Source organism: Dermacentor albipictus, chromosome 7 (assembly GCF_038994185.2).
Source record: "Dermacentor albipictus isolate Rhodes 1998 colony chromosome 7, USDA_Dalb.pri_finalv2, whole genome shotgun sequence".
Lineage (NCBI taxonomy): Eukaryota > Metazoa > Arthropoda > Arachnida > Ixodida > Ixodidae > Dermacentor > Dermacentor albipictus.
Window position 1 is genome coordinate 118,634,617 of NC_091827.1, and position 13,242 is coordinate 118,647,858.

The window sequence follows — 13,242 nt, forward strand, 5'->3', positions numbered from 1 at the left end:
GGTGTCGGCCGCCTCATTGCCGGGGAGGGAGGAGTGCGCAGGCGCCCAGATGATATGGACAAACCGCTCACCGTGGAAGTTTGCCAGGATACGTTGTGATTCCGGTGAAATGCGCCCCTTTGCGTAATTTAAAATGGTGGTTTCAGAATGACTGACTATTATCGTGGCCAGTGTGGAAGCCATTGCGAGAGCAATGGCCGATTCCTCAGCCACCTCGGCTCTGTTGGTTTTAATAGATCCGCTGACCTTACACCCACCTTCTGAGTTCACTGCAACGATACACATATTCTGATTAGTCGTGTACTCTGCCGCGTCGACGTACAGCACGTCCTGCGAGTGTTGGAATCTCCTCTGTGTAGCCCTTACCCTTTCCTCCCGCCTTTCCCTGTGGTGTTCGGGATGCATGTTTTTGGGTAGCGGTGGAATAACAAGCTTCTTCCTTATGTCGTAGGGAATCTCTAGTTTAGTGCCATACTGTGATGCGTATGTCACTCTAAGCTTGTTAAGTATGTGTCTGCCAGTAGGTGTTTCTGAGAGTCTTTCATATTGCGCTATCGTATGGGCTTCTATGAGTTCTTCGAGCGTATTTTGGACACCTAAGGCTAGAAGCCGGTCATTCGATGTGCTTATCGGCAAACCTATGGCTTGTTTCAATGATCGTCTAATGATGCCTTTTATTTTTGTCTTTTCTGCTACTTGGAGATTTAGGTAAGGGGCTACATATACTATGCGGCTGATGACAAAAGCCTGGACTAGTAGTACCAGATTGTTCTCTTTCATCCCATAATAGTGATTAATTATCAGTGTCGTTGTGTGGAATTGCTGTTTTCAGGGTCTAAAAGATAGCACAGAAGATTCCAGGTTTTAGGTAGCCCTATCTGTCTCTCCATGGCGTTGCACGTGGCCTACCAATTTTGACGGCTTAATCTATTCGCATAGTCCTCTATTTCCTTATTGAGCATGGCGATTTTTTTTCTCAGGTTTCTATTAAGTTTTTGTTGTTTCCAGCGTTTCTGCATGCTGCTTTTTGCCTCCCACATATGTAGGAGTTTGCTGTCCGCCTCCTCTATCCCCGCATTTTCCGGAATAGTCTTAGTGGCTCGTATCACACTTTGATGAAGTTTTTTAGTCCAAATCTCGATGTCATGTATGACTTCATCAGCTGCCTCCTCCCGGATTTTGCGGAAGGAGTCCCATTCCACAATCGTTATTTTCATACCTTTCCTTCTCGATGGGCCTGAGTGTACAGTTGTTGCTACAATGAAGTGATCACTACCAAGATTTTCTTGTGTGTTTATTCATTTTGCATCAGGTGTGTTCTTTGTAAAAGTTGGGTCTGGTGTGGTGTCATTGCTCACACTGTTACCCATTCTAGTGGGCGCCTCTGGATCCGTTACGAGAGTGAGACCCTCCTGCTGAGCGTCTAACCATAGATTACGACCCTTGACGTTCTCCAAACGGTATCCCCAAGTCGCGTGGGGTGCATTAAAGTCCCCTACAATTACCATTGCATGTTTTCTGCTAAATTTAAGGATTTACGAAAAATCGGGCCGAATCTCATCTTGTGTCGAAGGCTACTGTATACATTTAAGATTAAAAGGCTTCCTTCAACCTTGCGCGTGGGAATGATTTCAATCAGGACGTGGTCTACACCGGTCACGTCAGTGTTCTGTTCTATGACCGTAAGGTTTCTATGTGCGAGAGTTGTAACGGACGCCTGCTCGTCGGAATCACCGTATGCTTTGTAACCGGATAATTTAGCCAGTCCCCCTGATTCTTGCAGGGCGATGACATCTGGGGCCTCCTTGCTACTTATGAACTGCTGTAGGTGTCCCCGTTTCCGGCGATACTCGCGACAGTTCCCTTGCCATATTATGTATTTATTGCGTGGAGCCATGTTTAACTGTTTGATTCTCCCCGGTGACTTTACTGGTTTCTGTCACTACGGGTCGATGATATGGTTTGGTGGTCGCTATTACCGGTCCCACTCCCGCAGGCCTCAAGTCTTTTTGCGCGTTTTCAACAACTGTTAATCGGGTTTCAATGCTTTCTATTCTTTGTATAATTTCCATGAACTGTACCTGTAACCCGGCGAATTGTTGTTGTAGCGTCTTAGTTAACTCCACAAACATTCCCTCTACTTGGGGAACGCCAGGTGGCGCCGAGGAGTGCAGACGTGTTCGCATCGGCTCTGTCAATAATCTTGCCTAGTAGCGGTCAAGATCATGTGACCACCACGGAATTCGCCGGATTTGTGTAGGAAGACCCCAGGAACGCGCTGATACCCCCTTTTTTGACAAGTGGACCCGGTTTCTTCCAAGAAGATAAGACCACCGCCCGAGCATGCCGGCCCGCCACGCTAAGCCTAACGGCGTAGCGGAGCGCGGACCCCCGGCAGTCAGCTCTCGGCCCAAGCGTAGCGCCGCCACGGCCCAACTTCCAACGGACAACGACCCGAAAATAGCCCAGGACACCATGGACACGGATGACCAAGCCATCGAAACCCAAGCGGCATCTGCGGCCGACGCTGAAGAGGACTTCCTCTCGCCTGACGAGGTGACACAGGGGGAATCAACCAGCGACGCCGACGAAAACGAGGAGAAAGACACAGCAAGGGAAGACGACGAAGCCAAGAACGGTCAGTGGCAACTTGCACTATCATTGCGAGAACGAAAAGGTTTAAGAAAACAATTGCGAGCAGCCACTGATGACAGCGGAGCTCGAGGCGACGGTGAGGGCAACAGCAGCTGCATTGCCAGGGCGCCTGCAGGAGAGCGAGCTAAACGCGGCGTTGCGTCTATAAGAGCCCGACGGCGAACGCGCGCGGCGCCGCTGCCCAGAAATGACATGAAAATTATCATGCGTCCCAAGCCAGGGCTTGTTGTAAAAGAACTTAAAATCTACGAAGTTGCGCGAGCGATAGAGCTTGCAAGCGGCGACCCGGAGACCTGCAGGAGCGATAAATTTTTGCTTCGCCTCCGCAACGGGTCAAACATAATCATTGTAAGTACCCCATACGAACAAGTGGCGGAGAAGATCGTGAAGATCAAAACGCTGGAGCTCAATGGCACTAAACATCCGATGAACACCTACATAACCACCCCTGAAGGGTACCTTAAAGGAGTGGTACACGGACTGGAACGCGAAACCCCAGAAGAGGAACTTTTAAGTCATCTCCGAGTGCGCACGCAAGGAGTGACAATCGTCCAAGCCCGGATGCTCGGCAAGTCTGAAACCGCAGTGATAACGTTCGATGGACCGATAGTGCCACGCTTCATCTACTATTACGGTGGCGAAATGCCATGTGTGCCTTATCAGCCCACAAGACAATACTGCAAACTGTGTAAAAGCAAGGGACATAGAACGGACGTTTGTCCAACGCCCACGGCAAAGGCGTGCAGCAGTTGTTGGCTAAGGGACCCTCCTGAGGACCACACCTGTGATCCAGAGTGTGCCCTGTGCGGGGGGGCTCATCCCACGGCGGCATCGGAGTGCACCAAGAAACTCAAACGGGTCCCCCAAAGGGGGAGGCCACCACTGTCGCAACGTCTACGCCGACCACAAGCCAACGGAATCCTCAAGAGACGCTGGTTCAGCACGGACCGTGAGGACTCTGCATCACCAGATGGGGCCCGTTCCAGGTCCCGATCCAGTTCCCGATCCAGGTCCAGCTCCCGAGACCGCTCCAACTCCAGGGACAGTGGCCAAGAGAGGGGCCAAACAACAAAACAACAGCAGAAGAGCAAGAAGACTGTGAACAAAGAAGGCAAAAACAAGGTGAGCTGGGCAGCAATCGCCTCCCAACCCCCGCACCAAACAACACAACTCACACGCCTAGAACGCGAACTAGAGCTAATGCGAGTGCGAATAGGAGACTTAGAAAGAGAAAATAGGCAATTGAAAAAGCAACAAATGCAGCAACCACAACGAGAACCTAAACCAGTCCAGACAGGACAGCAAGGACAAAAACTACCGAATTTAGAAGGCGACACCGTAATTACCTTGTCGATATTGAAAGAAACCATAAAAGAAGTTATACCCACAATCGTAGAGCAGGTGATGATTCAGGTAGATCGAAAACTAGAAGCTCTGGACAAGAAAATCCAGGCACAACAAATAGAATTTACGAAAGCACTGAGAAAACATGCCACAGGCAGCAGCATAAGAGAAAAGGCCGAGAAAGTATACAACAGGCCAGGCTTGTCGGCCATGACCCAGGCGACACACAATGCCTAAACATCAAAAGCACGCTTCCGAAGAGTGCGAAATATGGCAGTGGAACTGCCGCGGGTTCCGGCGTAAAATGGGACAACTGTCGCAGCTGGTGATGACACAAAACAGATCACCAGCTATCATTGCATTGCAAGAAGCCGGAACAAACCCAAAATTACAGGGATACGAAACCTTCAATACCGAAGGTGAAAACTGGAAGGTCGCAACATTGGTGGACAAGAAAGTAACGGCAATATGTCACAAATCCATAGAAGGAACGGATATTCCGCATATAATAACAGAAATCACATATAAAGGCACCAGAGGAAAGAGTGCCTTCATAATTAATGTCTACAGCCCGCCGAGTCAGAAAAGAGCAACGTTCGACAAAATATTTCAAGAGGCCGCAAAAATGGCGAAGGGGAGACCTCTAGTGATAGTTGGGGATTTTAATGCCAGGCACTCAAGCTGGGGGTATCCAACCCAGAACAATAAAGGCAAAAATATCATGGGACAAATAGAAGCGCTCGGCATGACACTTCTAACAGACCCTGCAATGCCAACAAGAACAGGGAATAGTATCTCCGCAGACACAAGTCCGGACTTAACAATAACCAAAAATTGTCCAAATGCGGAGTGGTGCAACACCCTCGAAAATCTAGGCAGTGACCATTGCATTATAAGCACCACAATCCGCACAGCTCAAATCCGCAAACAAATAGGTACAGCTAAAATAACAGACTGGCGGGCGTACAGAGAATCACTTAAAGAACATACCACGGACATAAATGATTTAGATAATTGGTGCGAATGCATACGAAATATAAAGCAGAAACATACCAAAACCATCACCAGGACAGACAAAACACCTGAAGTGGACCCTCACCTATTGCATCTGTGGGATGCAAGACGAAGCCTGACCAAAAGATGGAAGCGACAGAAATGCAACCGCAAACTCAAAATGAAAATCAAAGAAATAACCCAGAAGGCCGAGGAATATGCTAATCAACTTACTACAGCCAACTGGGAACGCTTCTGCGGATCACTTAATGGAACCCTAGGGACGGCAAAAACGTGGAACATCCTCAGAGGAATGATTGACCCGCTCAAAACAAGACGCGAAGGACAAAAGAACTTGGAGAGATTGCTACACTCGTACCCAGGCACAAAAGAAGAACTCCTACAGGCAGTCCATAGAAAATGATTCGGTAACAAAGCCCCGATACCCCCATACCAAGCTGATTACATCGGACACCCAAACCCAGAAATGGATGAACTCTTCACGGTAGCAGAAGTTAAAGCAGCAATCGCCAGTACAAAACGGAACACAGCGGCAGGGGCAGACCAAATATCAAATGCCATGATTAGAAACATGAATGATGAAGCCATAACAGCCCTTACGAACTTTATAAATGATCATTGGGTCAAAGGAACGATACCACAGCAATGGAAACACGCTGTGATAATCATGATTCCAAAACCAGGGAAGAAATTTACTTTAGACAACCTTAGGCCCATCTCTCTTACATCATGTCTAGGAAAGGTGTTCGAAAGATTAGTAAACACTAGACTCCAACGTCATCTTGAAGAAAACAACTTAATGCCTGATACCATGTTTGGCTTCAGACCACATCTGTCAACACAGGACATACTCCTGCTTTTAAAGGAGGAAGTCTTAACGAACGTCCCCAAGGCCGGAGAACACATTGTCATGGCTGTCGACATAAAAGGGGCCTTCGACAACGTAAGTCACAAAGGGATACTGGATGGACTTGCAGAGACCAGCTGCGGTCAAAGGACGTACCAGTACATCCGAAGCTTCCTCAACCAGAGAACAGCAGTTATAAAAGTAGGAAACGATGAATCTGAAGTCATCCATCCTCCCAACAAAGGAACGCCACAGGGTGCGGTGATTTCGCCTACACTCTTCAACATAGCCATGATTGGACTAGCTAAAAAACTCCAAGAAATCCCCGACGTCCACCATTCCCTATACGCGGATGATATAACGATATGGATAACCAAGGGCAACTTGGGAGAGAAGGAGGAAAAGCTCCAATGGGCAGCCAATATAATAGAAAACTATACGCAACAAAGAGGACTCCAGTGCTCTGCGGAGAAGTCAGAACTCATTCGCCTCACAAAAACAAAAAAACAAAGAACTGACCCGAGACTCAAACTCGAGATCAGGCTGGACGGGAAAATTATTCCTGAGAGGTCAATAGTAAGAGTGTTGGGGATGTGGCTGCAATCTAATGCCAGATGTATACACACTTTAAACACGATCAGAAAAACAACGCAACAAATTAATCGGATGATAGCCCGTGTGGCTCATAATCGGACAGGAATGGGGGAACAAGACACCCTTAGACTGGTGAAAAGCCTGGTCATCAGCAGACTAATGTACTCCCTTCCTTACCATACCATGAACAGGGAGGAAGAAGAAAAGGCTGATACAATAATAAGGATGGCATATAAGACAGCCCTGAGGTTGCCACGCAACACTTCAAATGAGAAGCTTCTAGCCCTCACTCTGCTGTGCGAGATCTCACATGCCGCGCATCAGATCAGGAACTGCTCCAGGATGACTGCGGCTCCTACAAAGACCCACTTACTACTTTTCACGAGATCACCTCACATTATAGGGACGGCAGGAGATTTTTTCCTCCCCCCCATCAGAAGCTCAACCGAGCTCAGGCAGTCACATTAAGAATGATTCAAACTAAATCTTATCCCACACCTTATGTGCTTAACAAAATTGACCGGGACTTTCCCGCGGAATGTAAAAGTTGCGGACACACTCCGTGTCTATTTGATCATATGTTCTGGCTGTGCCCCAACCAAAGGGCTTCGGATCTCAACAGCGAGGAGGACTGGAGTCGGCGCATATCCAGCGATGTCCTCCAAGATCAACTCCTGGCCGTCCGGAGAGCTCACGACATCGGGAAAGCCTTTGGCCTACCGGTGCCTACGTGGGCGGAGCCACCAACATAGCCCGGGGGCTTGTGCCCTCGGACCCTAGTTTCTCTGGACTAAAATAAAGTTCTTGCCATGCCATGCCCGGCCTCCACAATACATTTCATGAGCTGGCTGAGGCCCAACTCATAGCGCAGAGGAGTCGATTGGCGCAAACGACAGCCGGCAGAGCTCTTCTTTTAAGAGTCGGCCTTGGAGGATGCATACAAATACACCAAAACGCCAAAGGTCTACCCTGCCAGATTAGAGATTTGTATGGGGTATCACCAATACCACAAAACATGGATCCGACATTACACGCAGGAAGGAGAAAAGCTCGAGCAGAATACATAGACAAAACAACAAAATACTTGGACACTGCACGATTCACGGATGCTTCACCATATCGGGCCAACGCAAAGAACATGGTGGCAGTTGTAAACCGTAAAGGGAAAATCACGGTCTGTGCTTCGGTTTCCCGAGCAACCATTTTAGAAGCCGAAGAGATAGCCATCGCCTTAGCTATACGAGAAGGCATAGAGCGCAATGCTCCACTAACAATAGTCACAGATTCTCAGGGCGCATGTAGAAACTATCAGAGGGGACAGATCAGCGCGAGGGCACGCCGGATACTTACCGAAATCAACAGAGACCTTGACGTCAGGTATACCCAAACGATAACATGGGCCCCGGGACACGAGGGTGTTACGGGGAACCTCCATGCAGATGAGGTGGCTCGAGGTTTTACTAATTGCCGAGCTGCCCATGGCAACATGGTGGAGGACCCGACACCCATCGATCCAAATTCTAAAGCGATCTTGCAACACTACAGGGAAATCAGAAGGCTCTACCCAGCCCCGCATAGGAACCTTTCAGCCATGGACTCAGCGACGTTACGCAGGCTCCAAACAGACACATACATAAACCTACATAAACTGCATATATACTACCCAACAGCATACAAGGACATATGCCCGTGGTGTGGGAGCACACCAACGCTCTGCCACATCACATGGGAGTGCACAGCTCACACAGAAGAACAAGAAGACAATAATACGAGAGCGAGGTGGGAGGCATTGCTATCCAGCTCCGCCCTTGGGGACCAGCTCAGGCTCGTCCGCAGGGCAGAAAGGATGGCGAGGGCCAGCGGTGCCTTGGAATAGGGGCCCGACCACACGGCGTTACCCCGTTTTAGGGGCAACGAAGTTCTTTCTCCGAGTAAAGTTTTCTTCTTCTTCTTCCCTCTACTTGCTTTTCTAACTGCGTTGAGACGCTGCTTTGCGCGTCTGGCGCGTCTTCAGCTTTTCTTTTGTGGGGGCGGCGTCCCTGTCATTTGCGCGAGAGCGGGCGTTGACTCGCGGCTAGGCGTCTGTGTCGTACTGGCGGTAGGCGTGTGACTTGACTCGTGTGTGCTATTCTGCTGAAGCCTAGCGTTTTCTTGCTTTAATTGTTGAATTTTCTGCCTCTGCTTGCATTTTCACGAGTAATTTGCGCTAGTAATTTTCTAATTTGGATCAATTCCTGCTCTAAGGCGGACCCTTATTTTTTAGGTGTTATATCAGACGGAGAAGCAACGCCCGAGACCGTGTCTGTCCAGCTCACGTGCGTTTTGTTGCCGTCGTCCCCACCAGAGCCCTCAGGGGTTCCGTGTAGTGGGAATCCTCTCGATCTCGATTCAGACCTGGGCCAGGACCTGGACCGGGACCGGCCACCACCGCCTCCACGGAGGAGTCTTGGGAAGGAGCTAGAGCGGCTCCTGTCGCGGCGTCTGCTGCTGTGGCTGTTGGTCCATGTGGATCCCTTGTGCGATTCGGTGCTGCCCCACCGCTCCCGGGACCGACTTGGGTGACTGTGCGCCATAGCTTTCTGCGGCTGATGTTCATTCTGTTGCTGTTGTTGTTGTTGTTGTTGTTGTTGTTGTTGTTGTTGTTGTTGTTGTTGTTTCCACTGCCTCTTTCTGAGTAGATATGGGGTCTTGAATGGTTCACGGCACTTTTTGTCTCCTGTGAGGTGTCCCTTCTCACACATGAAGCATATTGGCTCGCACTGATGATCTTCGGGTGGATTGAGAGCTCCGCACCCGCGACATTTCTTGCTGTTCGGTGTCGGGCAGACATCCGCTCGGTGGCTGAGGCGGCCATAGGTGGTACATGTTTCGTACTGCTTACGATATAGTAGGCATCGGTATTCAGCTCCGCGGTACTACACGTAGTGTGGTACGTATGTACCTTCAAACACTATCACCACCGAATCTGTGCGTCCCATGCGTCTTGCGTGTAGTATAGTCGGGTTTCTGCAGTTCACCAGGCTTTTTTCAACGTCTTCAGGCGTGTCGTATTCTGGTATACCGTGTATGACTCCTTTGGAGGTGTTCCCCGGCGCAGTAATGTAAGCGGCGGTACTGTAGGTGTTCGATCCAAGTTGGATTTCTCGTATCTGGCTGTAGCGTTTCGCATTCTCCAGTTTCCGCGTGCTCATGACCATGGTGTTTTGTCTTGGATTGATTCGTAGCGTATCTTCTCCGGCATTTTGTGGTGTCAATGCGGCTGCCAGCAGAATGCCATCCATTATCAACGCAATGCCTTGTTGCGCCATGTCCAGCCCACCTCTCGGGCGGATCACGACCTTGTAGTCATCCTCCGATAGCTCCGGTTGCCTCGGGGCCATTGGTCGTAGTAGAATTCATGCGTTCGTAGTTTTCCACGCCATTGAAACCGGCGAGTCTCCCATGTTCTTGGATCGTTCATCGAGGTCTCGGCGTCTCTTGACGTTACTACGGTGTTCGTGAGCCGCACTCCAGCCCTGGTCGTCATATTCTTCCGGGGAAATCGTCTTCCTGTTAACTTCTACGACGTCCATCTTCGCGTATCGCGGCGAAGCGGGGGCCCGACCGCGCCCGAGTCAGGCGTCGTTGCCGTCGAAATGATGGGAATAGTGGCGTCGTAGACCCAGCTAGTTAGGGTTAGCCAGGCCACCGGCGTGGCAGTGTATTAAAACTGCCTTTGTGGCTCAAAATGTCGCCCACCTGGTATAATCCCGATGTCTTCGTAGTCCGTCAACCTTCCGGTGTTAGGTGTGGTAGTTCTAGACTCGAGAACTGCCTTTTTCAACACATGGACACCTGGAATTATGATCTTTAACGAAGAGACAAATAATTACGTTGTCGCTAGTCATATCGATAGTCAAGTATACATAGATGAAGAAAACACTTACCCATGCACCCAACAAGATAATAGAAAATAAAAGGGAAGCGTAATACGGCAATAATGAAACATAGACGACTTTGGGGCCACGATAAATATGAGGTGGTGCATGACATCAGAATGCTAGCACTAAAGCTCTGAAACGCAATTTTTTGCTTAAAACTCGATATACTGTCTGGACTGGATGTTAACCAAAGATAGGCGGGCCGCTTTTGGGAGACAACGGTAAAGCCACAAGTGAGGCAGTGGAGAGTGACATGGGTTGGGGCTAGCTTGAAATCATAGAAGAGCAGAGTAAAATTTGTTTTCCAGAATGACTCAGCATCAAGGAGCGAAATAAATGGTCCACTACAGTGCACAAATACCTGTACCTGAACATCGGGCACACATAATTGAGAAAGAAGTCAAGAAAGATGGCAGGTTAGTTGAAAGTGTAAATAATTGACCAGTAGTCATCAGAAAGAAAGCGAGACAGACAGCGACAGTGAATTGGATACAAAATTTGGAAAAACAACTGAACATGGAGATTTACAAGAACCGGAATAGAGATTTTAGAAGAAAAAGTCTGTACGATAATACAAAGACAAATGTCTTGCTACATGGTGCTCGAGCTGGTTGTCTGAGTACAAAAACACACAGAAGCAAATACTGACAACTAGATGAGGCACGTGTATGCTGCAGCAAAAACCTCGAGACCACTCAGCACAACCTAATGGAATGCGAACTGATTTACCCTGTGAGACTCGCAAGTAACGTACACCTTTTAAAAGTGCTTGGATATAAAGTGGACGTAAGCATCAACTGGGGAGCAGTCAAGATACGCAAGGGAAGTTTATGTTACTGGTGGAAAAAAGAGTAGGAAATAGAATGATACAGTCGGATCAGTTACAGTCACTGTTAGCGGGGCAGGGCATATGCGTTTGAGTAAGAGAAAAAAAAGATTCGGGAGATGTCTACAAAGGTGCTAGAATGAAAAGCGTGTACATCATACCTGAGTAACTCAAGCAGACTATGTGACCATTTGTCGCCGCCCAATTTCAAAGGGGATGCCAAAAATAAATCATGAGTCATTGTCAACACACCGGCAAATCTTTTCTTTGGCAGGTATGACGGCCGCTGCGTGCCTCCTTCAATAATATGTTTATTTCACTTCGATTATGACGATTTGTTTTTCTTTCTTCCATGGCGGGCAGCACCGCGCATTTGCGCTATGCTAGCCATGACAGTCAACGTAGTGTGGAGCGTTCTCGCACGTTTCAGAGGAATGTTCACAGGCAGTGCATTTAGCAACACGTCTGTTGGCTTCGGCAGTTCTGTGAAGAATCGCGGAAAGAATGGCACTTAAAGCATCGAAAAGGATATGGTACATGGGCTCTGACCTGAATATTTCTTTAACCTGCCCTAATGTTCTCAGGCAGTGCACTTGATCCGAAGGTTAAAATTAAGTGCTTTGTTTTGAGCTCTGCCAGTTGGCATCATCCTTATTCGCTTAACATTGATCACATTCTGATCACTCCTATCCTCTAGTAGTTTACCTTCTGTCACTTCTGTTACAGCAGCATCCGAACGATGCCACAGGTGGTGTTCATAGTACGTTGCGACGTCACTGTCCCTGTGGCATACCCGAATGACACTAGATCATATAGTTTTTCTTGTTCCTTCTTATCGCGGAGTGTTAGAAGCAAATAGCCGCAAACCATCTTCGATACCTTATTGCTTCATACAAACAAATCACGTGGACATGTTGACAGAAGTAAAGGTGACATCATTCGTAGTTGTTTTTCTGATTTTCAGAGTGAATGACATGGAATCGATAAAAATGTTGCTTTTTCACGAGCAAAAAACTGGAAGAATTCTTTGGTACGCCCTCTTTTCTTAGAGATCAGGGAGTCAGAGCAAGAAACTAGTCATAAATGAACGTGCACTTTTCAGCAATACCGAGAGCCATCCACCGCAGAGCCCTACAAAGGGACAATGCATGGCCGGTAAAGATAGGTTGGGCAAATGTCGTGTAATTGTTACCAGTATAACCGAATGCGGCATAACCTAGACTGGCTACTCAGACAATGTTATTCCTTCCTTTTCCGTAAATGGGACGTAGAATACGAAAAGAAGACAGGCTACATTGAAACGGAGAGACAAACACGAAATTTGGAGAGGAGGATAGGAAAATGAAACTACCGTTTTACGCCGGATGGATCATTCCGGGGTTGCCGTCTACGTGAAGCCGAGACCAGGTAGGTTTGTTGCCTTAGCCGAGAGGCCTTAAACGTCCAAGCTCTAGCACGCACATAAGTTGTGGACATACGTTGAGTTTTATTTTTTTGCCACTACATGGCGTATCGAGCTTAAAAATTTTAAATTCGCGTCATGACGTATGCCAGGATGCACAACTAAGGAAAACACAGTAAAAACAAGCACAACCTGATATGGTTGCTTCATCTCAGCACTTGGAAACGAGCACGCTTATGTATCAGCCTTATCTTGAAGAGGCCATGCTAATTGCTCGACTGGGAATGAATCAACGATTTTGCTATACACCTTGCCAGACAGCTCGTCGGCATTCCGGATGAGACGTCTGGCTGAGACAACGGCTTCCGCAAAGCTTTCGTAGGGCTTCCTTTCTTCATTGTTTTCTTTTATTCTTATTTGTAGACAACTGCTCCCGTGGGTTCCGTGTAGAACCAGTGTGATTCATTAAGAGGAAACTTTAGCTCGGGCCTATCTTCGATGTCGGCTGCTCAAATACATGTAAATTGCATACATAATTTTTGAGAAAACCACTGGGAATCGTTGCATTCAAAAGCGAACGTTAGGACACAATGATGACTCAAATAATAATTCTTATTTAGGCCATGGTATTGAGAAGAAT

The 13,242-nt window shown here is 48.1% G+C and overlaps 1 protein-coding gene across 1 annotated transcript; it reads left to right on the forward strand.

The window, feature by feature from the left end:
* The first annotated feature begins 2,343 nt into the window (after positions 1-2,343).
* LOC139047906 (zinc finger Ran-binding domain-containing protein 2-like) lies at positions 2,344-9,016 on the forward strand. Its single transcript, XM_070522080.1, has 3 exons — positions 2,344-2,638; positions 3,449-3,777; positions 8,765-9,016. The coding sequence occupies exons 1-3, from the start codon at positions 2,344-2,346 to the stop codon at positions 9,014-9,016; spliced, it is 876 nt and encodes a 291-aa protein (XP_070378181.1).
* Positions 9,017-13,242: the final 4,226 nt, after the last annotated feature.

Excerpts from the sequence above, each read along its gene's own strand:
- LOC139047906 (XM_070522080.1), top strand. The coding sequence starts at position 2,344 with ATGCCGGCCCGCCACGCTAAGCCTAACGGCGTAGCGGAGCGCGGACCC. Across the intron at positions 2,639-3,448 it reads AGACGACGAAGCCAAGAACG|AGTGTGCCCTGTGCGGGGGG; the intron begins GTCAGTGGCAAC and ends CCTGTGATCCAG. Across the intron at positions 3,778-8,764 it reads ACAAAGAAGGCAAAAACAAG|CTCACGTGCGTTTTGTTGCC; the intron begins GTGAGCTGGGCA and ends GTGTCTGTCCAG.